The 27,543-nt window shown below is 33.1% G+C and overlaps 3 protein-coding genes and 2 pseudogenes across 7 annotated transcripts; 4 read left to right on the forward strand and 1 right to left on the reverse strand.

The window, feature by feature from the left end:
* Positions 1 to 2,699: 2,699 nt before the first annotated feature.
* On the forward strand, positions 2,700 to 6,480 carry LOC111283346 (scarecrow-like protein 21). 2 transcript variants are annotated; one of them, XM_089758781.1, is made up of 3 exons: positions 2,700 to 2,839; positions 4,347 to 4,399; positions 4,563 to 6,480. In XM_089758781.1, the coding sequence occupies exon 3, from the start codon at positions 4,632 to 4,634 to the stop codon at positions 6,243 to 6,245; it is 1,614 nt and encodes a 537-aa protein (XP_089614907.1). In that variant the 5' UTR covers positions 2,700 to 2,839; positions 4,347 to 4,399; positions 4,563 to 4,631; the 3' UTR covers positions 6,246 to 6,480. The 2 variants fall into 2 exon arrangements, with proteins under 2 accessions (XP_089614907.1, XP_089614906.1); XM_089758780.1 differs by having other exon boundaries at positions 2,760 to 2,899.
* An 80-nt stretch (positions 6,481 to 6,560) lies between these two features.
* On the reverse strand, positions 6,561 to 9,591 carry LOC111283347 (WRKY transcription factor 1-like). 2 transcript variants are annotated; one of them, XM_022871811.2, is made up of 5 exons: positions 9,347 to 9,591; positions 8,131 to 8,695; positions 7,877 to 8,045; positions 7,644 to 7,802; positions 6,561 to 7,360 (listed from the first exon to the last, which is right to left on the reverse strand). In XM_022871811.2, exons 2-5 carry the CDS (start codon positions 8,693 to 8,695, stop codon positions 6,799 to 6,801), a joined length of 1,455 nt encoding a protein of 484 aa, XP_022727546.2. In that variant the 5' UTR covers positions 9,347 to 9,591; the 3' UTR covers positions 6,561 to 6,798. The 2 variants fall into 2 exon arrangements, with proteins under 2 accessions (XP_022727546.2, XP_022727545.2); XM_022871810.2 differs by having other exon boundaries at positions 8,131 to 8,781; positions 9,347 to 9,548.
* Positions 9,592 to 10,751: 1,160 nt separating this feature from the next.
* On the forward strand, positions 10,752 to 12,585 carry LOC111283905 (uncharacterized; annotated as a pseudogene).
* A 2,466-nt stretch (positions 12,586 to 15,051) lies between these two features.
* On the forward strand, positions 15,052 to 17,519 carry LOC111283388 (putative serine/threonine-protein kinase WNK11). 2 transcript variants are annotated; one of them, XM_022871901.2, is made up of 3 exons: positions 15,052 to 15,188; positions 16,144 to 16,647; positions 16,902 to 17,519. In XM_022871901.2, the coding sequence occupies exons 2-3, from the start codon at positions 16,144 to 16,146 to the stop codon at positions 17,289 to 17,291; spliced, it is 894 nt and encodes a 297-aa protein (XP_022727636.1). In that variant the 5' UTR covers positions 15,052 to 15,188; the 3' UTR covers positions 17,292 to 17,519. The 2 variants fall into 2 exon arrangements, with proteins under 2 accessions (XP_022727636.1, XP_022727637.1); XM_022871902.2 differs by having other exon boundaries at positions 15,084 to 15,188; positions 16,158 to 16,647.
* A 5,161-nt stretch (positions 17,520 to 22,680) lies between these two features.
* Positions 22,681 to 25,363, forward strand: LOC111283590 (2-methylpropanoate--CoA ligase CCL4 pseudogene; annotated as a pseudogene). Its single transcript, XR_016337447.1, has 2 exons — positions 22,681 to 23,758; positions 24,701 to 25,363. The product of XR_016337447.1 is annotated as a 2-methylpropanoate--CoA ligase CCL4 pseudogene (transcript).
* The last annotated feature ends 2,180 nt before the right edge of the window (positions 25,364 to 27,543 follow it).

The raw sequence follows: 27,543 nt of genomic DNA on the forward strand, positions 1-27,543 counted from the left end.
TATATAATATAAATATATAAATGATCAAATCTATTAAATAATAAATTACAAAAACTTACGCATGAAAATGAAAATAAAAATAAAATATCAAATGGTAAGATTGTAATTGATTAGAAGTATAAACAATATATTATTTAATTAACAATTTGTAAATAAATTTGATTTTTATTTGTTTATATTTATTTATTAAATTTAATAAATAATATAAATAATATCTAAAAATTTGTTAAATAAATAAGTAAATTATAAATATAAAAAATTATTTATATTCAATTTATTATATCTTAAATTTTAAATTATTTTTTAAAATTCTTAAATAAATTTTAATTTTAGTATTTAAAATTTTCTTTAATTAAGTTTGAACTTTAAAAGCATGTTTGCTGAATTGGAAGGCACTACTTTGACACCTTATCTATCGCTTTAAGTTGAGCTTTGCCTCCCTGTCCCTCAGCCGTGTGGGTCCTTTTCCGTCCCTAGGTCCAACCTATTTGTTTATTTCCAATATTACCCTTCCAATTCCATACCCCATATTTTCAAACTCAAACGTGTCCACTAATTTAGTTGATCGTTGAATTTCCTTTGCATTGTTTTGGAAAAAAAAAAAACTTGTATAATAGACATTATATATAATTAATTTAATAAACAAATCAAAAAACGTACGTTGAAAAGATATCTCAATTTATATTTTTTTTCTTAATATTTCAATTAAAAGATTTTTTATTTGAATTTTAAGAGAGAATAATAAGATTTTTGAAAAAAAAAAAAACTTTTAGGTTTTTGTGTAATTTGAGTTTAATAAATTTTCGCATATAAAAAAGTTATAGTGTGTACTAAGAGAAATTTTAATATAAATTAAAGATGATAATAGGTCAAGATGAGGTGAAATTTTGCTCGATTCTATCTCGATTTGATTTTATAAAAAAAAATATTTGATTTAAATTGTATATGTATAAAATCATTATCGATTTGATATAAAATTAATTTAATAATTTTAATATAATATAATATTTTATAAAATATTTTTTATATAAATAATATTTTAATTATATATAAATATAATATTTTAAATTAAAGTATTACATATAATTTTATTAATATAATATATATAATTAAATAAATAATAAAAAATATTTTTATTTATATATTATATCAAAATAAAACGAATTTATCTAAATCTAACCACGATCGTACTTTATCTTTTCTTAAAGAAAAATCTTATAAAATCGATTCAAATAAGAATATGATAAGTTTGAATATATTTACCAACCTTAATATAAATTGAAATAATCTGAGTAACTAATATTATTAATGAATTTAAAATTTAAATTAATTAATTTATATAATTATTTTTAAAAATAATCATTCAATAAATTTATAATTTAAATCTTACTGTTTATAATTATTTTATTTTATTTTTAGATGGTGACATTCCTTTAAAAAAATAAAAGTCATTGTTAGTAATAAAAAATAAAATTATAAAAAAACTAGTTTTCTTTCCCTTTCAAAAACGGTCCCAAGGCAAATGGACTCAAATTCCTAAATTACAGTAAAGATTGAAAGCCACGTCGATAAGTAGAATAGTCTTTGTTTCCCCCGTTTGGGTCATACGGTTCAATACCGACGGGTCAAATGGTTAAACTGTTGTGAGAATTCCACAAACAACGAGTCAATGTTGTAAAGACCAAAGAATGCACTTGTTTTTTTTTTTTTTTTTCCCTTTAATTTCTTTTCCCCTACAATTTATCTAGAAAACCAAATTTCGATGAAGAAAGACTAGTATCATGTGTCACGTAGTCATTGCTTTATTGAAACATTAGTGCTACATATCTCAATAAATTAATTTTACGAAAAAAATAATAACCACGTGAAACATATAATATTTAAATATTTTTATAAAATAATATTAAAAATAATAAAAAATTATTAACTAGATGATTAGGTGTAACACTTCTAACTCTTCACTTAAATTTTTTTTTTTTTTACTTAAAGGTTTTTTATATTGCATTAATTTTAAAGTTTTTTTAATTTATTTTAGACATGATTCTACCTTCTAATGAGGAGCATAGTTGAAGTATTTTTATAGCATAAAATTACATTTTATGATTGGATTTTAAAATTTTGATGTTTAATTTAATTAATTTATATAATTATTCATTAAAAGTAATATTTAATAAATTTTAATTTTAATTTTCAACACTTGTAATTTTTTTTTATTATCAAATTACATTTTTTTATAAAAATTTAAAAAAATGTAATTGTCAGTATAGTTGGAATGCTCCACCTTGCTTTTAAATAAAGCTTAATTTCACTAATAATTATTATATTAACTCATGCAAATAAAAAAGAAAAGTAAAATAAAATAAACCTAATTAATAATAATGATTTAGCTTAAATGTAAACATTATTGTATAATAATTATTATATATTTAAATTTTTATAAGATATAAATATTAAAATAGATATAATATAAAAATTTAAAGATATAAAAAATATTTTATCCTAATTATTAACATCCCTACGCCAAAAAGTAAAATGAGGAAGCAACTGAGCACATGTGTATTTAACAAGGGCTTTTTGGTCATTTAAGCAAGTCAATGATAGGACAAGTGACTTGCAAGACAACTCAGAATGTTTTTTTAAAATTATTATATATGGTAATTCTGTAGTTTTGGCATAATCAATGGGCATTTTAATAAGTCATCAGATTTTAATTACGACTGCATATGTTGTTCTTTAAAAAATTTCTTGGCTTCTTACTCTCTCACTTTCTATCCAAACTCAGAAGGCTCTGTTTTTCTGAAGTTAAATTTCAATCAAGCTGGAGATTCTTTAGAATTGGGTATGTTAAAACCATTCCTTTGATGTTGGAAGTGAATTTATTCCTCAAATTGAATTTAAGGTTGGTTCTTCTCTTCTTGATTGCCTTTTTTTTTTTGAGGGGTTCTTGGAATTCTGGTCTTTTGTTGGTTTATTTTTCTTTTAGTGAGTAAACCTGTTGTTGGTTTCTTTATTGAGGGGAAAGGTGAATCTTTTGGTGAATGAATGAGTTTACTGAAAGTGGGTTGGTGATGGATCAGCTAAAAGTAGGATGGTTTTCACATATTTCTAGTTTTGTTTGTTTTTTACTCAAGAATCTACTCTTTAAGATGTTGAAAAAGTTTTGGTTTTCATTTTTTTACCTTGAAATGGCTCTCATTGAGAGTTCCAGTGCCTACTTTCTATGTTTGTGGATGATGCTTGATTCTCTAATCCCTTTCCAAGGAGGAATTGATTTAGTTCCTATCTGGGTTGTTCATAAAAACTATATTTTTTTTTTAGTTCTAAAAATTCAAGCTCCTTCACCTCTGCAAGAACATGATGTCTAATGAGTAATGATCCAGTGCTGGAAACGTGTTTTATTGATTTATGACGTACAAAACATGTCAAACTCAGATATGAAAGGGAATGCCTAGTTATAAGTTGAAGTTTTGATTGCAGTAAAAGTCTTTTATAGGTAGACTGGAACTGAAATTTTAGTTTTCATGGTTGATTTTTGTCTCCTTCTGCATCTAAGATGTGTTGCATAGGGAAGGTCCCTCAGGCATCAACTTGAAAAAAAATGTAGCAGGTAGAGTAGGTTGGGGTATTCAATTTTGATGTGTATCCTTCTTGTTAAAGGTCTAGGAACCTATTGTTGAAGTGGTGTTGAGTAATGATATCGCATCTCGTATTTTTATCAATCCCTTCAATGAGGTAGTGTTTCTTCATTTCTTGATATAGGTTTTAAGATGTCAAAATTGCATCTCCATTTGGCAAATCCCTGGGGGAAAAAGGAGATGATTTATGAAGCAGTATCTATAACGCTGTGTGATTGTGAAAGGCTGCATAGAAATGCATCATTATTATTTTCAATACTTTTAGTTTGCGAACCTTACTGGTGATGAAGTCTTAATTGCTTAACCTAGGAAGCAAGTGTCCCGATTTTGAGTTGAATAAAGTCTTTAACAAAATTTGTTTATTTGATTTTGAGGCAAATAGAAGAGAAAGCAAAGGTTTGTTTTGCTTTTTTTTTTTTTTATATTGAACACTTCTTTTCTCCTCTTTAAATTTACATGAAGAGGAAAAGGAAGAAAAAGATTTTTTATATGTTAAATTATAGCATCCAGTGTCAATCTTTTTTCTTTTGTTATCCGTATGCACTGAGACATTCTGAATATTTATGAATCTCAGTGTTTCCATCCCCACTGAGCAAAAAATATTTTTTTTGACGGTGAATATCATTGTGATCTGCATAATGAATCTGGAACTTCTGTTGTGTCCTCGATGCTGCCATTCAATCATACTGAGCTTCTTTCATTTTTATGCAGATCATAAAGAGACAGCGATGGGAACAATCTGGATAGTCGGGTGAAGTATAATGGTGATGTTGATTTTTCTCTAATCTGTTTGTATGTGGCATTTAACCTCTCAAAGAGAATCCGAGGTTTCATAACGTTACTGCTATTAGAACTAAGACACACCAATAAAATGCTAAATTCTGAGTGTTAGCAACTTTCATTTTGGTTTCTAAACAATCCTGCCAGGCTTGAATCCTTTGATTGCCGCAGCCCCTATAAAGGGACAGAGAAACTGTTCAAGTATAGCACCCATCAATGAAAGCATCCCAGCAACCCAGAAGTTCAGTCATGGCCAGCAGAGTGTACCATCAAGTAAAGCAAGAAGTTGAGCCTTACTGCTTCCCTCAATTCCCAGCTATTGATCGCTCTCTCTGCAATAGTGATACCAGCAGCGGATCCCACTTCTCTGTTAAGAATTCCAGTGAGCATTATTGTGCTTTGGTGTCATCTTCTGCATATGGCAGTTATACTGTCTACAACTCTTCATCATCTGCCAGTTTCTCACCCAATCGAAGCTTTATGTCACAGCAAGAATCTCAGTCATATCCATCTGACCTGCATCACTCTCCTGACAATACCTATGGCTCTCCTATTAGCGGTTCCTGCATAACTGATGATGTAAGTGATTTGAGGGATAAGCTGAGAGAGCTGGAAACTGTGATGTTGGGGCCTGATTCTGATATTATTGACAACACAATCTCACCAGAGATGGATAGCTGGAGACTTGTAATTGATGCAATCTCCAGAGGGGACTTAAAGCAGGTCCTTGTCTCCTGTGCAAAAGCTGTATCAGATAATAATCTGTTGATGGCTCAGTGGTTAATGGATGAATTACGTCGGATGGTGTCAGTTTCTGGTGAGCCTATCCAGAGGTTGGGAGCATATATGTTGGAAGGCCTTGTGGCACAACTGGCCTCCTCAGGGAGCTCAATCTACAAAGCTTTGAGATGCAAAGAACCGGCAAGTGCTGATCTGTTATCTTACATGCACATTCTTTATGAGGTTTGTCCCTACTTCAAGTTTGGTTACATGTCTGCAAATGGAGCCATTGCAGAAGCCATGAAGGATGAAGATAGGGTTCATATTATCGATTTTCAAATAGCTCAGGGGAGTCAGTGGGTCACTCTCATCCAAGCATTTGCAGCTAGGCCTGGTGGGCCACCCCACATCCGTATAACTGGTATCGATGATTCTGCATCAGCTTATGCCCGTGGAGGAGGCCTTAACATTGTGGGAAAGAGACTGTCTAAACTTGCAGAGCATTTTAAAGTGCCATTTGAGTTCCATGCTGCTGCCATGTCTGGTTGTGAGGTTCAGGAGGAACATCTTCTAGTTCGACCTGGAGAGGCTCTAGCAGTAAATTTTGCTTTCATGCTTCACCACATGCCTGATGAGAGTGTTAGCACTGAGAATCATCGTGACCGACTCTTGAGGCTGGTTAAGAGCCTGTCTCCAAAGGTTGTAACCCTTGTTGAGCAGGAATCGAACACAAATACTGCTCCATTCTTCCCAAGGTTCTGTGAGACATTGAACTATTACACAGCCATGTTTGAATCAATTGATGTGACTCTTTCACGGGAACGTAAAGAGCGGATTAATGTTGAGCAGCACTGCCTGGCAAGAGATGTTGTAAACATCATAGCTTGCGAGGGACCTGAGAGAGTGGAACGGCATGAGCTCTTGGGAAAGTGGAGGTCAAGGTTCAGAATGGCAGGGTTCACTCCTTATCCTTTAAGCTCCTTGGTTAATGCCACCATTAAAACACTGCTTGAGAACTACTGTGATAAATATAGGCTTGAAGAGAGAGATGGGGCATTGTATCTTGGCTGGATGAACAGGGATTTGGTTGCTGCTTGCGCATGGAAGTGATTTTCTTTTTCTCTTTATCATTGTAATCACACGTGAGAACAGGGAACTTGAATCAGTCAAGGCCACGGGCTTGCATGGAAGTGAAAATTAACCTTCAATTAGTGTTCTTTTAGGAGCCTCTTCATTGAGCTGTGGTAGAGAGTCCTACTTTTCGGGTCTCTTATCGAAGGGGTTCCTTTTGACCGTGTACTTTCGTATAAATCATAAGTTAGCCATTCCCAAGTAGAGCATTTCACCTGTAAGAAATTGCATTGCCATAGAATCACAGATTTGTCCATAACCAATGAGAAGGTGAAAATAACGGCAAGAATGCTATAGATAAAAATTAGCAGTGACAGCTATTTTATATCAAATTTTACTGTAAGATAAAATTACATCTTTAATCTCGAATTATTTAACTGGTTAAATGATTTTACACGTAGGGTTGTTTGCCAATATCCATAAAATCAGCCAACTGCAGCCCAAACTTCAATTCCCCAAATAAATCCATTTGAATACAGAACCATTTAGGACCATAAGTTTAGCTTTGGACACGTTCTGAACTAGGCATTCGTTACTCATCAGAATTACAGTCAGAACGTGGAGTGATATGGACCATCTTATCAATGCAAACAGCATCAATTTCTGATTTAGTTTCTAATTTGCCACTCATCACTTGCTCATTTGATGTACTCTGAGAACTTGATTTACTATGAACAATCATGTCATGGCGAACTGCATCACTTTCTTTACTTGGATCCAACTTCCCACTCCGTTGCTTATTTGACCCATTTTCTGGACCCAATATAGCTGCATCCACCACATCAACACAAAGAGTACCACTTAATTCTGACTTGGTTCTTGATTCACCATTCAATTGCTCACTTGATTTATTCTCAGCTCCAGAACTATTGAGGCAGACGGTCTCACTTTCTTCTACCTTGGTGCCTGATTTGTCATTATGAGCTGCTGAATGAACATTTACTCCTGTTGTATTGTGAGTAACGGTCCTAGTTGGAGGCAAATCATGGTCATGTCGTCCCTCATAAGTAATTATAACTAATTTTGCATCATGAGAAGCCCTTTCTACATGTTTCTTGACTGGGCACCCAGGATTTGAGCACCTGTAATAACTCCTACATCACATGTGAGCAGAGAGAGTCAAAAGCTGCAGTAGTGATATATATATATATATGCAAAGAAAGGAAAACTTTCTAAGATCAAAAAGCGCTAGGTAATATGGCACAAACTGCTATCTCGGTATTATGGATTAGGAAATATCTCCACTTATGATGAGGAGACATCTACAATTGGTATAACAGTGTAATCATCTCCATAGTAAAAGAGCAGAAATAAAATGTAAATTAGACAAATTTAAGTGCTTTAAATGTGCATGAACAAATATAACCTGATACATACCTTGGATTTGGATTGCCTTTAACTAATTTCTGCCCATATTTGCGCCAGCGGTACCCATCATTTACAATGTCAACCTCACTCAAAGTCTTAACAACCATACGTGGTTCAGTGCTTGGCTTCTCCACCAGAGATGCATCAACATTACCATTTTCTTTCTTCCTGTTTACATTTGATGACTGTTAAACAAAGGTTAAGTCGATATATAAACACAAAAGAGAGAAAAACTAAGGTACCTTCGTTTTGAGATGAGATGATCATCATCACTATCAGCTACATTTTGTATCATATTTGATTTTGAAGGTGCAGCTTTCACAGCTTCATTGGCAGCAACAGCTACGGGCAGAGAACCATCTCTTGGCTCAGTCTTGCAAGGTGTTTGGGTATTTGCATCCAATGATTTGTCTTCAAGAAGGAGGTCAGTTACAAATCAGGCAATTTATGCTTCATTAGATTTGACTAGTCACAAATGGTTAAGATGTTTTCTTACCTTTGACAATAGTTGGAGATGCATTATCTGATCTCTCTTCAACAGCAGAGACAACAAAGCCAACAGCTAGTGGAAGGTTCAGTGGTGTTGGATGATCATGCTGACCAAAATAAGCAGTGTCAACCATTTTCCCATCATGTGAATGTTCCAATTGCTTTTTCACTTGGCAGTTGGGATGTGTACATTTGTAATAACTTCGAATAAATTCATTTCCTTTAACAAGTTTCTGCCCATATTTACGCCAGTTATATCCATCCTCTGATGCTTTCTCACGTACTATAGGACTGCTTCCTTCTGTACCCGGCGATGGAGAGGGAGTCAACGATGTTTTCTTGGATATCATTGAGGAAACATTTCCTCCTTGCTCTGATTGTGAAGGATGGACAACAATATTAGGAAGCAGATCTTTCTCTGATTTAATTGAGGGGGTCCCTCCTCCTTGATCAGATTGTGATGAGCGAATTTTGCTATCGGAGTTCTGTTGCAAAGCATGGCTTCCAGCAACTGGGCTCCGCAATTTTTCCGTACCGACTCTATCTGTTACACACTCCCCTGAAGAAACCATCTGAAGTAAAGAGCCTCTTATCAGTTAAACGTATTTCAGCAAGAACCAAGTTACCATTAAAACATGCCCTTGTTGTTAGCCCAAACCTGAAAAGGCATCCAAAAAAAGTCATATATGCTAAAACAGTAATATATACATGATTTAACGGCAACTGGAAAAAGAACCAGCTGAATTAGAACAGCCTGCCACATATATTCGGCCGTAGAATTGAATTGCTCAGAAATTTTTAGAATAATCATATGATATTGCATCAGGTCATGATTGACTTGCTTGATTAAAATTTTCAAAATTAACTAACAAAAACTTGGCCAAAAATTATGCATTTCAAAAGCTTCTTTTTTTTTTTTTTTTCCTTTTTATGCTTATATTCCTAATTCATCTACTAACAGAAAGATGAAATTTATGAGGCCAATTTAATAAAAGAAAATTTTTAAAGTTCGTTCATTTCTTTACCTAAAATTCAACTCAAAGACTATGATTTTCCAAACTGAGTGGTTCTTTTGCTTCGAATTTCTCAGCAACCAAACATCTTACAAACAAATTAAGAGACACAATTTCGAGAATTATACCGGCAAACGGAAAATTCAATTCAAATTAAGGTAAAAAGTATAAAAGCTGAACCAACTAAATACAGTTTAAAAAAAGGGTTACCTGTGCAAGTGTCGAAGAGGCCACCAAGAAATCCTAGTAGTAGATCAAGAGGAAAGAGCGTGAGTTTAAGAGTCGATCAGAGCCGTAGATCACACCGGTTTTCGTGATTGGAGCCGGGGAAGTGAAAGTTGGTTAGCTAAAGGGAGGAAGTACAGAGGGGAAAGAGCGAAGGAGAGCTTTGGGAAAATAATAGAGTACGGTCAGTTACACTCAAGTACCTGTATCTTTTGTCTCGAGACGCTGATATCCGTTGCTTCTTGGATATTTTTTTCTTAATTTTGACATTTTGCGGGGCGTTTTTTAGCTTATAAAATTTAAAAAATATATATTATATGAAATAAGAATATAATCCAATCAAATCGACTTAAAATATTATTATATTTAAATTCGGTTTAATTTATAATTTTATAATTTAAAATATGACTTAAATTTAATTTTTTATAATGAAAATTGATTTATAATTTACTTAAATTATTTGAATTAGATTTAATATTGAATAATTAAAAAATAAAAATTTAATTTAATTTATAAATATTTTAAGTGAAGTATTAAATTATTCAAATTTGATTTAATTTATTATTTAAATAGTTCAAATTCAAGTTCAATTTAACCATAAATGAATTAAGCTTAAATTTTTTTTATTCAAAATTGAAAATGGCTTACAAATATTTTAACTCGTTTAGATTTATATATAAGAATAAGTAAAAATCAGTTTAAACTGACTAAACCGATTGAAATCGGGTGAATTCGATTGAATCGTTTTGATTTATTCGATTTTAGTTATAATTAATTTTTTAAATTGATTAATTCGATCAATTTTTTATTTTTAAAATTGATAATCGAATTGATCGAATTAACAAATTTTTTAATAAATAAAAAATTTTTTGAGATAAATATATTTTTTTATTTTTTTATGATAAAATAATGTTGAAATTATTAAATCTTTTAATCATTTAGTTGAATAATACTTGAGTTTGAGTTTTATTGAATTAAATTTATGATTAAATAATTATTTATAATAAAAAATGATAAAAAATTGATTATTCAATCGAACCAATCGAATTGAACCGATTTTGATCGGTTCGATTATGATCGATTATTTAAAAATATTCGATTGATTTGATTATTTATTAAATAAAAATTTATTAATCGATTATTGATTTTTTCAAATCGAACTAATCAAACCGATTGATTATTTATACTAAGACTTTACGATGATGCCTACTTTTTAAGGAATTTTTAAAAATTTATTTTTAAGTTTAATCATTTAAAATATAATATAATAATATATATGAAAATGATATATAAATTTAATAAAATTAAAAAAATTATTTTATATAAATATGAATTATAATATAAAAATCATGAATTAATAAATGGCTCACCGTCACAAAAAGACCTAATTCCGTTTATTCACGACGGCAAAGAAAAAAAGGTGATGATAGATATCATAAAAATAGAAACAAAAAATCATAAAATCAATTTCAATTCTCTGAAAACGCTAACGTTGGAGACACCATGCTTCTCTCACCAGGCCATTCTCAACGACACGTTTCATCGCCGTCACGATCTCCGTATTCGGACAACTCTCTCCAAATTACCCCAAATAATCCTGGCAAAAAACGCCCTCGAGTCCTAGACGAAGACTCCTACGTAGCCGCCATCGAGGAGATCATCGAACGCGATTTCTTCCCCGATATCTACAAGCTCCGTGACCGACTTGATTGGCTCGAAGCCATCAATACCGGCGATCCTATTCAAATCCGTGATACCCAGTTGAAGATCATCGAACGCCGTGGCAGAAAGGTAAATAGTGCAAATTCCGAGGGTAGAGGTCTAACTCAAACCCCTGGTAGTTTTATGCGAAATTTTACCCCTTTCGATGAATTTGATAGTAAAACCCCCCAAACCCCAGGTGTTTTAGGTAGGGAATTACCGGTGAGGGTGATTGTAGGGATAGCGAGGGTGGGTTCGATACGAATTTGTCCTTAGATGAGTTTTTTAGGAGGTATACGAGTGGAGATAACGATAGTTTTTCAAAGATTTTAGAGAAGGTTAACAGGAAGAAGAAAGAGAAGTATGGATATTTGATGCAGGGCGAAAATGGGGATGAGGATGTTAAGCTAATTGAGGGTGTGAAGAGAGATAGGATTACAGATGGATACGGGACGTCTGATCAGCCAATGAGCACATTGGAAGGGTGGAATTATACGGCCAAGAATTTGTTGATGTATCATCTCGCCGATCGGGGTGAGGCCCCGTTGACTGAGGAGGAACGAGCAGTGAGATTGAAGGGTTTGACAAAGGAGATCAATCGTGGAAACACGCGATTTCATGGTAAAGTTACGGATTCTAGGCCGAAAGATGATGGATCCATGGAGGTTTTGTATACTCCTTTGGCGGGTGCAAGTCCAATGCCTATGTCCGGTAGGGATGGGGATTGGGGCAAAAAGTATGATCTGGAGGATTTGAGAAAGACCCCAAATCAGTTTTATGTTGAATCTAGGAAGAAAGCTGACAATGGTTATAGTTTTGTAAAGACATCATCACCTGCACCGGGTGTTGATGAATCCCCCTTTCTTACATGGGGTGAAATTGAAGGGACACCTTTGAGGTTGGAGCCTGAGGATACACCAATTGATATTGGTGGTAGTGGTGACGGGCCTCATTTTAAGATTCCATGTCCGCCTGCCAAAATTGTGAAGGCACACTCCTTATCAAGGGAAGCTGCTCGGAAATTGAGAGAGAGGTCAGTTATGTTTAAGAAGCCATTATTGCCATCACCTTCAGAGAGGGCAGTGCTAGTCCAAGTGTACGTACACTTTCTCCTGCAGGTTAGAAGTTTGTAAGAAATGCAATTGCAAAGTCCTCTTCTTCTGTGGATGAAACACTTCGTGCCAGTTATCGAGGTGCAAGTGTCTACTCCTAAAAGTGTAAGAAGTGTTTCAAGGTTCGGAAGGGATGGTAGCATGGATTCCAGGTCACCTTCTGTAAGGGGGGGTTCTAATCCGCCATGGTCTTAGTTGTCTTAACTGATTAATGGTATTTTAGTTCAATTCTGTCTTGATTTTACCTAAGTCCTTGAGAAAACCCATTTGTGTTTAATGGGTAAATGTACATTTTCAGATTATTTCCATTGTCTTGATAATATTCTCTTTTAATGAATATAACACAGTTCAAATATTAAAAATGTTGTTTTTTAGTTTCATAATTCTGATTAACTGATGTTGACGTTTGATATTTTCATACTCTTCAACCTCTCTCCCCTTCTCTCTATCCCTCTTTCGTTAAGTTCTCTGAAATTTGGGATATGTAGTGGGAATGAGGATGGTTCAATGAATAGGTGCCCTAGTTTGAGTAACTGGGGTTTGGGGGGCTGTCATTGCTTCTTCTAATAGTGTCAAGTGTTTCAAGGTTCGGACAGAATGATATCATGGTTTTAGGTCACCTTCTGCAAGAGGTTTCTAATCCTCTATGATACTGGTTGTCACAACTGATTTGTTATATAATTGTTCTTTTCCTTTTCCCTTTCATCAATTATAACTTCCTTGTACCAAGGTGCGGGAATAACCTGCTGCAACAGTATTAACCTGTCAAATTCTTTTACAAGAACGATATAGGGTTCCCTTTCCTCTGCCATCTGTGAAAGTAAAACTCCATGGGTTTTGAAGAGCTGGGGTTTGATCCAGCAGGCCCGCAGGCTCAATATCAAGGTCTCATTTTATGGAGATGGAACCAGGAGAGACCCGACTAGTATGCGAAAAAAATAGTCATTGGCCTCTTAATCACCCCGAATGGTTAAAATGTTATGTATCCTCTGCTCTGCTGAATGTGTCAAAATTTCATTTAATCACACCCGAGACCTGAGGCATAGCCTCCATGGCTTGTCAGACCAGCAATTTCCATTTAATGGCTTACACCAAACAAAGACATGGGGGACTGGGTAGTTCCAAGTTTTCCCGTGAAATACTTGCCTGTAATTGTACTTTATATTAATATTAGAGATAGAGTGGCAGGCACATCTCAACTGATCATTCAGTTTATTGTCTTCTTTACTGTTGTGTTCATGATCTTGCTTCCAAGGAGGCCAAAGGCAAAGATGATGTAACTTGCGCCAACTCAAAGATCCAGAATCATAGCCAGGTTCTGATGTATGTAAATAATTACTAGTTGAAAATTAATTTTAGCAGTTGCAGGAGGATATATATATTAATGCACCGCATTTCCCATGATGCTGAGATTTTTTTGTTCTCTGTTGGTGATTCAGGCACGGAAATTTCATGAATTTTTTGCTTTCTTTTTCTTTTACTTTTTAAAAAAATCAAAATGATTCTTCAAAGATGGTTCCGTGCATGTTTGATGACCTATCTTTTTCTTCACGAGTGCAGCTTTCAACAGTTGAAGACAGTTGAACTTTGCTCTGCTCTAAATCCAACTAATATTTGCATGGATGAGTTGAGTGCCGCCCGTGACAATCAAGAGACTGTCAATTTCTTGTTGTTTGATTTCTTCATTTCTTCATCATTCACATTATTAATTTATTGAACCATTGAAAGCAATGGCTAGAAGTAGATGGCTTTTCAGAAGCTTTCCTTGTTGTGATCACCCTTTTTTTTTGTACTATGAATCAGCTTGATCTTATTTTACGAGGGCAAAAACAAAGGCTTTTTTTTTTCTTTCTTTATTACAAGATTACATTAACTGATCATGAAATGCAAACGGACCATATGGTTAAAAGGACTAAAAGGCAACTCTTCTTGAGCATCATTGTTAAGGGCATTTTAGTGTTTAAAAGGTAAATTAAACTTTTCATTTGTTAGCATAAGTCGATCGATAAGTGAAAATATTTTAGTATTTTGATCGAATTTACATATTAAATTCATCTAAAGTTTTGAATTTTACGTTAATTCAATTATCTTAATAACTTACTAATTACTGTCTTAAAATGTTAACTTGTCATGTCTAAAATAATTAATCTAACTGTTAGTTCAATTTGAGAATCAATTTTAATTTTTTAAAATTAATTTCAAATGATCTAAATCCAAAACTTTCATCATATAAATATAAATAATATTATCCAAATACTTTTAATCTCATCTTTAACTTTTCAACTTTTAAGTATTTACTTCAATTTTTTTATTTTTAAATTAATTTCTAATTTAAATATCGAAATATAAATGGTAAGACCATCCCAATATTTGATCTTAACCACCTTTTTATCTCTCTTCTATGATTTCAAAGTTTAACCGTCCTCGGATAATACGGCACAATCACCATAGACCAACAAAAATAATCAAACAACAGCTTGAATTACACACACGCAAGAAGAGATGAAGTTACACTGGCTTTAGATTTATAACTTCACGCCAATTCCACTTTTAAATTAAACAATCTATTTATATTTGTCATAAAATTTGAAATGGATTACATATTTTATCATTTCGATTTAGAATAATTTTTTTTATATATAATTTGAATTCCAGAAAAAAAAATAGAAACTATTAATGCAAGTTTTAATAATAATTTTGGTAATTGTAGATGAAAAAAGAAATTAAAATTTAGCGAAATCGAGTTATTTGACTGAAAATTCCAGCCAAAACACCACGTGTTTCTTTTGCTTCTTTTTTTTTTTTTTTAACCATCCAACGCCGTCGTTTTATCTCAATCCATATGTCAAACCCAGCAACTATAAATACGTAACCCCCTCAGTCCTACCGCTCCATCTCCTTCGCCTAGTGTTATCCTCTCTATTTCTCTGACTCCTGCTTCGTTCTCAGCTCACAGCTCTCAATCAAACACAATCTTTGCCCTCCTCTTTGTTCAATTTTCCTCTCTTATCGAGGTAACTTTCTCTCCTTTTCTCTTTCACCTTGAACATTGCATCTGAAATGCGTATATGTATATATATATATATATATATATATATATATTTGATCGGAATATGTATTATTAATTGATTATTCAAGATGCTTCCATGGAGGAAACCCTAGCCGCGAATCGAGAGTTGTAATCGAACCTTTGAATTTAGATCAGGCTGTAAAATTCAGAATATTGAATTGAAGTAGTACGTACGTATAAATACAATGTTACTAATGATTTTAATTTTATTTCTTATTGAGATTTCGTTTTCCGAATCACATTGATTTTGTGGTAAAAGGAATTTATTTCAATTCAAGATTGCATTTCTTCCTATTCATAATGTTTTTGATACTTCTATCTCGAATCAAAGTAGAATTTTCACCCCTTAAATCCTTTCGTATGATCAAGATTGAAATAATTCTAGTGAATTCTCCGTTTGGATAATAGTTTTTGTAAGGCTTATAAAAAATTCCTAAACTATAATTAAAAAACTATTTAAGTGTTTATTTTATATTGCAATCAATCAATTTTTTCAATATTTATTTGTATCCAACTAAGTTTTTATTTGGATGAAAAAATTAATACCATTAACTTTTTAATAATTAAGATAAAATTTCATGTGACATCAATAGATGAAAGTTTGTCACACAAAATAATTTATATATGTAAAAATAAAATAAAATAAAATTTTTTTTCTTCTCTATTTTTTTTTCTCTCTCCTTAAGATCCCTATAAGGGTTCAATTAATTGTAGTTTAGGATTTGATTGATTTAATTTTATTACGTGATTAAATTTCATTTGATTGAAAGTTTAATTGAGTCAAAACAAAAAATTAAGAGCTCAATTGATTGCTATAAAATACTAAGAGTTTAAATGATTTTTTACCCTTTAGCCCTTTTGTAAGTATAATCTGTATCTCATGATTCTAATCTTTGAAGATGCCCGCTGCTAGCCCCAATATGCCTGATCGAGAGGTGGAATCATTTGTTGAGGTTGATCCAACTGGACGCTTTGGGCGCTATAATGATTTGCTTGGTGCTGGTGCGGTGAAGAAGGTTTACAGGGCATTTGATCAGGAGGAAGGTATAGAGGTGGCCTGGAATCAAGTGAAATTGACCAACTTTAGTGAAGACCCTGTGTTGATCAATAGACTTCTGTCCGAGGTCAAGTTGCTGAGAACATTGAAAAACAAGTATATCATTGTATGCTATAGCGTTTGGAGGGATCAAGAGCATAACACGTTAAATTTTATCACCGAAGTCTGCACATCGGGGAACTTGAGAAGTTACAGGAAGAAGCACCGCCATGTGTCCATTAAGGCCTTGAAGAAGTGGTCAAAGCAGGTACTTGAGGGATTGGAATATCTCCATACACATGACCCTTGTATTATTCACAGAGATCTCAATTGCAGCAACATCTTCATCAATGGGAACATTGGCCAAGTAAGTAGTAGGCTCATTCCCTATCACCATGCAAAACTGTCTTCGAATTACCAGCTAACCATAGTTTCCTGAACTGTAAAGCAAAATGTTTTAGGAACTACGAGTGAACAAAACAATTAATGATCACATTGGAGATCCCAGAAGAATATCAAAATTTATTGGACTGGAAGTTCCTGGATGGACCCTGAATGTTCTTGAGACCTTTTATGAGACTATAACTACAAATTTCAAGTGATTTAATTTTCTATGTGCAGGTGAAAATTGGCGACCTGGGACTTGCAGCAATAGTTGGGAGAAGCCATGTTGCACATTCCATAATAGGGACACCAGAATATATGGCCCCAGAGCTGTACGAGGAAGATTACACTGAGATGGTTGACATATACTCTTTTGGAATGTGCTTGCTTGAAATGGTGACAATGGAGATACCTTATAGTGAATGTGATAATGTTGCCAAAATCTACAAGAAGGTCACCTCCGGGATTTCACCCCGGGCCTTGAACTCAGTTCCCAATCCAGAAGTCAAGGCATTCATTGAGAAGTGCATAGCCCAACCAAGGGCAAGACCTTCAGCTTCTGAACTTCTCAAGGATCCCTTCTTTACTGACCTCAAAGATGATGAGACCGACTCAACTTCCATTTGATGGCTTTTCGAGTGAATTTTCTGCCTCTGAATAGACAGAAACAGTAAGCTAGTTAAACGAAATCTTATCATATGCCTTATGCTATCACAGACTTTCTTTACCTAACTGAGATTCATAAATCCTGATGTACATATTGGTAGGTCGAAGTAATGATAATAGATCTTTCTGTAATGCCAGTTGATTTGCTGTTATGGGTACTCAACTGCTATATAACTTCAGTTCCTCCTATGAATATCCCTCATAGTTTATCAATATTCCCAGGTATGTGAGAAGTGAGTGCTCAGCTAACTCTTACTGCTTTTGTATACAGAAAAACTGACTGGCCTATACACAAGCAACTAGCGAGACTCAGATGAATTCAACTTCCAATACCTAGATGTCACATATATTTCCACCTTTGGAAAACGTGGAAGTAAATAGTCCAACTATGAAGCTACACAAATCCCAAAGTAAAGACGATAACAGAAAGAGTGCCAACTTTTCAGGTATTAGCAAGTACATATAACCATCTAATTCAATTACAGATTACTAACACATCAAAAAAGATCATCCATGCTGATACCAATGGAAGAAATAGTAATCATCCTATACAATATTCTTAGAAACAAAAATGAACATGCCACGCAGCAGGAAGATGGCAAAATTGCAAAGGTAAACATGCTAATTCCGAATAAATCAATCCTAAAAACCCGTCATCTATGATGAAAAATACATTTAATTTCTGTTAATCAGAGCTATTTCTACAAGTCACAGACTGTCCTTGAAACTGACTCAACACTTTGAACTATTTGGCATTACATGATCAATTTCCTTTCTAGAGCAACCAATCGTCCTTGCCACTAATAGAAGGCTGAGACCAGTTCATATTTGGCACCCTGTCAAAAAAGAAAATCAAAATCTCATTTCAAGTGTACTAGACAGGAACGCAAGGTACAAACCCAAAATTTTATGTATATGTATGCTATGTACATGTATCTATTTTTCTAGGCAAACGCATTTAGCCAATTGTCAGAGAATTAGCTCCAGAAAATCACATGACAATGCTTCCATTTTATGCTATAACACTAGTATCACCCTGCTGCGCAAGATCCTCAGTACTTTCTTGAGACAACGGTGGAACAATCTCTGCCTCCTCTTTTACCGTTTGCTGATCACTATGAACAGCAACATCAGAGGGTTGTGACTCACTGACCTTATCAGTTGCATCATGTGTTTGTGATTCATTAACATCGGTAGCCACCAGAGTTTGGGGGTCATTGGCCCCATTAGTAGCGTCACAAACTTGTGAGTCATTGGGCTCGTTAATTGCATTATGAATTACTGAATCATTGGTATCATCGATCACATTAAGTAGATCAGATGACTGTGGAATAACCTCCTCTGCTGCTTTGGCAGTTTGCAAATCACTTTCACTAATAGCATGAGGGATATTTGAGTTGTCAACCTCATTACATGCATCACAAAACTGGGAGGCATCTATCCCATCAGTTGCATCATGAAGTTGCATGTCATCAATTTTATTAGGTGCCTCCAATAGCATGGCGGTTTCACCCTCAACAACAGTAGTACAGAGTGGCAGATGATCTACCTCATCATCTGCGTGATGTAGATGTAATTGATCTACCTCAACAACCACGCCGCAATACTGAGACTCATCCTCACTAGCTCCATGGCCTTCCAACGGATCATTACCGCGCTTCCGTTTCCCAGTACCCTTTCTTCTTACCCTCTCCTTCCCTCTATTCCTTTTCCCAAGTTCAGTTCCTACAATGGGTGACACTACAATTGGACCTCCAACTTGGTCTCTCAAGCATTCTTGTGCAATAGACCTAATCCTGGAAATTGATTCAAATTGCTCAGGCTGTAGTCCTTTCAACGGGAAAGTGTCAGCTAAGTATGAAATTTCTCGTACACCACCAATCTGTTTCATCCAAAAAAAAAAAGGGAAGTACACATATGAAATTAAACGGGGACAGGACATAGACATTAGTTAACTAGTTAAGTACAGCCTTACTGTTCTTTGAAACTCTGAAGAGAGAGAAATAGGTCTCCCTACAACTTTACGAGTAATTCTCAAGTACCACCCCATGTATTCGTTTTCATCTGCACCATCATCATCACCTTCCACAATATGGAGCGCACGATCTGCCCATTCATTAAGTTCTGATTCCATTTTCCCAGATAAGTCCACCCCACCATCAACTCCACGGCTCTTTCTTACCCATTGTGCCACATTTTCTGGGATCAGTTGAAGCATGCCATATTGCCTTAGGACACGATTAGGGAGGTGTCTTTCTGCCTTGTCAAAGCAGATCAACATCGTTTTGGACCTTCCCCAAACCAAAGTACTTCTAATTTCCTCTGGGATTACTGTACTATCACTGTACTTGTAAGGAAGCCACTCTACCTATTTTTCAACAACATACAGCTGTATCATTCTTTCTTTTGGTCAGAAGCTGATTCTTTCACGGATGGCAAGTTGGAATATAAATTAAAAAAAAAAAGGAATACCAAGAACTTACATCACTTGGTTCTAGGGAGTCAAGTGCCTTACGGTAGAAAACTACATCACGATTTGCTGTTGGACCACTCTGCTTCCCCTTCCACCTAAGTACAAAAGGGAAATGATCGTGGATAGGGTCCCTGTTGAGCTTTGGTCGACCAATATTTAGATGATAGTAGCTCCAGCACTAAAAAGATGAATAATTATCAATAGCAGAATTTTAACCAAAGGCTATTAGTAATAGCATTAAACAACTTCATCTATTAATCCTCCTAACTACTCCCTTTTGTCAAGTAAAACCGAAACACACCAGGCCCTTCAAAAGAACTTATAGAAGAAACAAAATAAAGTGAAAAACCTGAAGTAGTGTCAAACATCCACAAATGGTGCTTTGAGATTTAACAGAGGCATTTCCAAGTGCCCTATACAAGAATGCTAATGCAGCTGCACCCCATGCATACCTCCCAGCATCATCAAAATTCTCAAACAATGGAAGGTACATGACAGGGACCTTATTCCCTGTTGTAGTTGAAAAAATAGTGCTTCCCACAAGATATAAAAGGTAAGCACGTGTGTGACGCTCAATCTCTTCAATTGATGCATCTTCAGGGCACTGAGAAAAGAACTCTTTCAACCAACTTAACTTCACCATCCCACCACTCGCATAAGTAGAATCTGGCGCTTTCCCTAGATACTTTTGACACACTGTGCCACAAGTGGTATATGTTATTCCAATCACAGGATTTCCATCAATTGCCAATCCCAACAATAAGGCAACATCTTGAAGAGTCACAGTCATTTCTCCAACAGTGAAGTGAAATGTATTTGTCTCTCTCCTCCACCTCTCAACTAATGCTGAAATGAGCGGATTATCTAAACTAATGGCAGGTATCTTCCTCACGAATCCAAATCCTGCTTTCTCAACCAACTCTATCTGTTTAGGGGTGAGTCTCCACTCACCCAACTTCGATGTATGCTCATGACATCTAAGTGCACCACGCTCCTGTAATATAAACATATATTTTAACGAAAATACATGCACAAGTCAAATTTACAATCAAATATCAAACAACCCTCCACATGTATAAGCACAACTACTCTAGTGCATCAAAGAGATGAAACTAATAAACAATCAACCAAGTTAATAACTAACAATCTGAGTGCATAGCCAAGATTGAACCTGAGACCAAGTAGTCAGAGGGCCTCTTACCATTGAGATTGGAATACTCAGGTTAACATGTTTAACAATGATTTGTTTAACATGATTCTTTTTTGGCCTTTCGTCCAGCCAACCTCAGAGTTATAAGTTATAAAGCTTAGTTTATTACTGTTGTTGTTGTTATATTTGTTTAACTACACATAGAAGTCTCTAATCCTATAAAGGCACAAATGAATTCTCCAAATTTATTTATCCAAGAAATACAAATTACATATTTGCAAATTAGTAAAGGGATGAGAAGATTGGTGTGAATGAGAAATGAACCTGGCCATCCCAAACAGCTGAAGATACATGCTTTTCTTGATCATACAGTACTGAACGTTCAAAGGGTCCAGGATTGGCTGCAAATGGTTCCATTCCAATCTCTTCCATTGATTTTATATTCTAAAATTTATATATATAGAAGAGGCCTGAAATGCAAACTTTAGTCCCACAAAGTAACTGAATAGCAATTTCATCCACTAGTGTTAACATGCATAAATTTTACATTTTGAAGCCAATTCTTATCAAACCCATGACCAAAATTAAGATATTTTAGATAAATTTGACACTTTGTTGAGGGACTTAATTGCAATTAAAAGAAAAAAAAATTCAAGCTTTCATAGCTTACAAAAATATACGTTCAATTTTCTATTAAGTCTTTCAATTTGCAAACCCTAGTTTCCGTTTCGCTCTCCAAAAAACGAGAGAAAAAGATAGAAACCAAGGAGAAAATTGTTTTTGGTTTGAATTGGTTCTTTATATAAAAGTAAAAACTTGAATAAAACAAAAAAGAAATTGAAAATCAGAAACGAGACGAGGGGGAATAAAACGACGACGGAAGAAGAAAAAAGAAGAGGAAAAGGAAAGGGTGGGACGTAGCTTTACAAACCTGATTTTAACTCCAAAACGACAACGGAAAAGCAAGCACCACCGTGAAGAAAGAAGGGACAATTTTTCAGCGGAATTCAAAGGTAATAAAACTCCAAAACGCGTCGTTGCGACGGTTTCCTGGGTTTTTATGGATTCCATTCCCTACCCATTTACACGTGGCGTGTCTGGATAATTTGGGCTTTTGCCTTAATTTCCTACTGATTTGGAAGAATGGGCCTATTTCAAGCCCATTGAATTTTTTTTTTAATTATCGATATTTTGAAAGAAATATTTGAGCATTTGATTCAATATTAACTTAGGAGTATATATTTTTAATATAAAAGATAGATTTTGATTTTATTTGTCAGAAAAATAGCATAAAATTATTATTTTATTTAATTTTAAAAAATTATATAAATACAAATTAACTCTAATGTTTTTAAAAGTAATAATATTATTTCAAAATAAAAAATATCTAAATAGTTGCTGTGAATTAAATCGAAGAAAAATTATTTTTTATTATCAATAATCATGTAATTTATTGATATAATATTAAAATTTTAATTTTAATGATTTGAGTTCCGATAATTTTATGTATATAATTAAAAATTTTGTTTGGCATTACTTAATTTGGACCATCAAAATTTTGCCATATAAAATAAAATATAAATTTGAAAATTAATTAATTAAAACAAATAGATTTGATGACAAGGAGACAAAATTTGAAAAAATTTAAATATGTTTTAATATTTTATTTAAATAAATATTTTTATAAAAAAATATCTGACAAATGTTGATCCTTTAATAAATAATGATTGAATTTTGTCTACAACAACACTGCCTACACGTGGTTACAGAACCACCATCGATGTCTCCAGCTAGCATCTTTCCTCTCATCCATCGGCATCGAAAGGGGCCACGTCGTCTCCGTTTTAGCCCCCAACATCCCAGCCATGTACGAGCTTCATTTCGCTGTTCCCATGGCTGGTGCTATCCTCAACAGCATCAACACCCGCCTTGACTCCCGTACAATCTCCATACTCCTACGTACGCAGCCACTGTGAATCAAAGCTCCTGTTTGTCGATACCCTCTCTCAATCTCTAACCCTTGAAGCTATCTCTTTGTTATCTCCTAAGACAAAGCCCCCCACTTCGTAATCAAAGATGATTCCATTGATGCTGATACGAGAGTTTGGTGGAGAAAGGTGATCCTGGGTTCAATTGGATTCGACCTCAAAGTGAGTGGAACCCAATTGTTTTGAACTATACATCTGGTACAACCTGTCTCCTGAAGGAGTGGTTCATAGCCATAGGGCAGTTTCAAATCAACCTGTTCATTTGTGGACACTTCCCATGTTCCATGCTAATGGGTGGAACTTGACTTTGGGGATGGCAGCTGTCGGTGGGACCCATGCTTGTGTCCGAAATTCAATTCCCCCACCATATATAGTTCGATAAAAAAAACATGGTGTTACTTACATGTGCGGGGCACCTATCGTGCTTAACATGTTATTAAAATCTCCCGAAACTAAACCACTTCAAAGCCCTGTCCGGTTCCTGACAGGAGGAGCTCCAACACCAGCGGTTGTACTTTCCAGGATTGAATTTGAATCTGTTTTGTATAATCACCCAGCAATCAATGAAGCAGCGGTGGTGGCTAGGCCAGATGAGCATTGGGGAGAGACCCCTTGCGCTTTTGTCAGTTTGAAAGGTGATTTAACTCGGAAACCGAGTGATAAGGACATAACTGACAACTGCAGAGCTAAGTTGCCGCACTGCATGGTGCCCAAAACGGTGGTGCTTAAAGTAGAACTACCCAAGACTTCAACTGGGAAGATCCAGAAAGCTGTTCTTAGAGAGATTGCTAAAGGAATGGGATCACCTTTCGCAAGGGTGAGTAGAATGTGAGTTGATCTTCGGCCTTTCGCATGGCCATCTCTGTCTGTCACCATGTTCATTACCAATGAGAATTTAATCTTATCTTTAATAAAAATAAAATTAAAAAAAATAAATTTAAACCAAACTTGAAGTTGGTTGAAACTCATTGGATTTGAATTTTAACTATAATTTAATCTTATTCATTGCTTCCCATTTGCAAAAAGTTATTCATTAACTACGTATGTGTTAACCTCCTATAGTTGATAAATGGTAGGTTTAGTTTGATAAGGGATATGTTTATTCATTCATGTACTTGTGTCGTATAAATTATTTATAATTCATATATTTATATTATATTTTATATAAAAATTATATATCATATTAAGTCTATATATAATTTTTATTAAATTTTAAATCATTTCATTTTTATAATTTTTATATTGTATCATTATATCATATTTTAAATTATTATATCTAAGAAATGTTATTTATATTCATATGTACAAAAGTAGGTTTGAAAAATGTAAATGGGAAAATATAAATTTGACCAAAGCTATATGGAGCTTTTTTTTTTTTTTTTTTAATTTACTTTATGGAGTTTTTTTTCTTTTAAGTAAATTATTTAAAAAACGTAATATATTAATTATGGGATTGTTTAAAGTTCATTTATGAATTCTTTAATTCTTTAATTAAGTTGGAGTTGAGCTCAATTATTTATGGGTTCATAAATGAACTTTAAATAGTTTTAATAGGGTGAACAATTAACATAGGGTAAACTTCATAAATATATATATTATAATTAAAGGCAGATTAAAAGTATTTCCAAAATTTAAAAAGTGACATTTAAATATTTTATAATTTGTTTTGTTGTATTTTTACCTAAAACCTTAACAAATGAAATTCTCCATCCATCTTGATATGAAATCCAACTGATTTTTTTTTCATCAAAACTGCAAGGCTAAGCTGAAGTCGAGGAGTTTCATGAGACTCAATGCTGCCAATACCATATATCACCATCTGCAGCTTTAACTCATATCCCAAAACCCCTGTGAAAATGATCCAAGACTTTTGGAATTTCCATTTGATCCAAGAAAGTCAGAAAAAAAACTAGAGTTTTCAATTCTCTTCATACAAATTTGTATCTTGTGCATAAACTTTGATTGTCTCTCTGGATCAATTTCAAGATCTGTTGGAACCCATGGCTGTTGTTCTTGTTGTTGTTATTTTTTGGGAATTCCTTCTATGTCTACCCTTACGGGGTAAAACAATTGTCCACTCTCCATTTTGAGTATGATTATCAGGGGTGAGAAATTTTACAGAAGCGACCATTTGCAAAGCAAGGACACTAAATCAACTGCTGGCAAAACTTTTCTTTCCAATTGTGAGAAATATTGTACCTATTATCATTATAGTAAAAATAAAATCTTAAATCAGATGTGTATATAGCAGTTTAGTGGAAAGAAAACAACACAAATACACAGGCAAGACATGCCTGCATGCAGGCATTCCAAAAGTTGAATTACATTCTATCATTTTCTTTTTTTCTTCTCCAAATTGATTTGCAGAATCCAGAAGCTACCTTTCTTGCATGCACCATAAGAATGCTAATAGATTAAATATTTTCACCGCCACTAAGAGATGAAATTGATTAAATAAACTCTCAGGCACATAAACAATGATTTCTTATTAAGATGGATGAAGAATTTCATTTGTCTAGTTTTAGCGCGACAATGAATTAATGATAAAAAAAAAAAAAAAAGTAACGGTTTTGAAAAAAAAAAATAATAAAATAAATCATAAAATAATTAAGTGTCACCGTCCTTAATCATAGAATATATTTATAAAATTTATCAATTAATATATTACATTTTTTTATTATTTCATCATTCATGAGCTCAACTATTCTCATAATTAATATATTACATTTTTTAATAGGGTGAGTGATATCAACTCCATCTTAATTCATTTAGTTAAGGAATTCAATTAAGTTTAGGACAAAAATGTTCATGAGTCAAGCCAAGTTGGGTTTAAATCGAATCCATACTTGGATATTAATAATTTATATATTTGTTCTAATCCAATCCAACTCGATATTTTAGATCTAAATTTTTTTCTCAAATCTGCATTAAATTGAAAAATTAAATCCTTAACTCACTTATTAAACCTATTTTGTATAACAAAAATTTTAAAATAACAAATTATCTTTTTTTTAAAAATAAAATATTAAAATAAAAATTCACATATATATTTATATAATTATAATATTTTAATTATATATTTTATTCAGATCAGGCTTGAATTTTAATTTTTTTATTTAAAGTTTGAACTAAAATTTAAGCAAATTTAATAATTATGTACAAATTCATTTAACAAATCTTAATTTTTTATCTAAACCTTTTCAAAACTTAAATGAATTTTTAAACTTAAATTGATAACTCAATCTTTAAACAGACATAATTTAAAATATAAGTTTCAACTTAAATATTTTTTTAAATGAAAAAAAAAGCTCAAAATTTTAATTTGAATAAGACAAAATTCTAAAATAAAATAATGAAATGATTGAACTCAAAACTATACTTGGTTATTTAATCCAAGTTGTATCATCATTGCCTACCTAAATTATAACAACAAATCCTAGCAGCTACGGCACTTCAACCCATCCTATTTTTGGCTTAAAGTGCTAAATTCCAGGAAATTCCCTTTTTTTTTTTTTTTTACAAATATAAGAAACATTACTAATTTACTACTTAAATTTATTACATATTTATAGCAACTTAAACCTCATTTTACCTTCGAGTTTGAAAGGCGATTTAACTCGGAAACCGAGTGAAAATGACATAATTGACTGCTGCAGAGCTAAGTTGCGGCACTGCATGGTGCCCAAAACGGTGGTGTTTAAAGAAGAACTACCCAAGACTTCAACTGGGAAGATCCAGAAAGTTGTTCTTAGAGAGATTGCTAAAGGGATGGGTACTTCATCTTTCGCAAGGGTGAGTAGAATATGAGTTGATCTTTGGCCTTTCGCATGGCCATCTCTGCCTGTCACCATGTTCATTGCCGATGAGAATTTAATCTTATCTTTAATAAAAATAAAAATTTTAAAAAATAAATTTAAACCAAACTTCAAGTTGGTTGAAACTCATTAGATTTGGATTTTAACTAGAATTTAATCTTATTCATTGCTTCCCATTTGCAAATAGTTATTCATACACTACTAATGAGTGTCCCTCAGATGTTTGATAAATGGTAGGTTTAGTTTAATAAACGATAAGTTTAGTCATTCGTGTATTTGAATCATGTAAATTATTTATAATTTATATATCCGTATTATATTTTATATAAAAATTATATATCATAATTTGTATAGATATAAAAATATAAAATATATTTTTTACTTTTATTAAATTCATATATAATTTTTATTAAATTTTAAATCGTATTACTTTTTATAATTTTTATATTATATCATTATATCAGATTTTAAATTAACATATCTAAAAAATATTATTTATATTTAGATGTACAAAAATAAGTTTGGAAAATGTTAAATGCGAAAATATAAATTTGACCAATACCATATGAAGGTTTTTTTTTTTTTTTTTTTTAAATTTACTCTATGGAGGTTTTTTTTAAGTAAAATATTAAAAAAAATGTAATCTATTAATTATGAGATTGTTTAAAGTTCATTTATGAACTCCTTAACTAAGTTGGAGTTGAGTTTAATCATTTATGAATTCATAAATGAACTTTAAACAATCTCATAATTAATATATTACATTTTTTAATTATTTCTTTATTTA

This window comes from Durio zibethinus, chromosome 3 (genome assembly GCF_047325235.1).
Source record: "Durio zibethinus cultivar Kanyao isolate XHJ-2024 chromosome 3, ASM4732523v1, whole genome shotgun sequence".
NCBI lineage: Eukaryota > Viridiplantae > Streptophyta > Magnoliopsida > Malvales > Malvaceae > Durio > Durio zibethinus.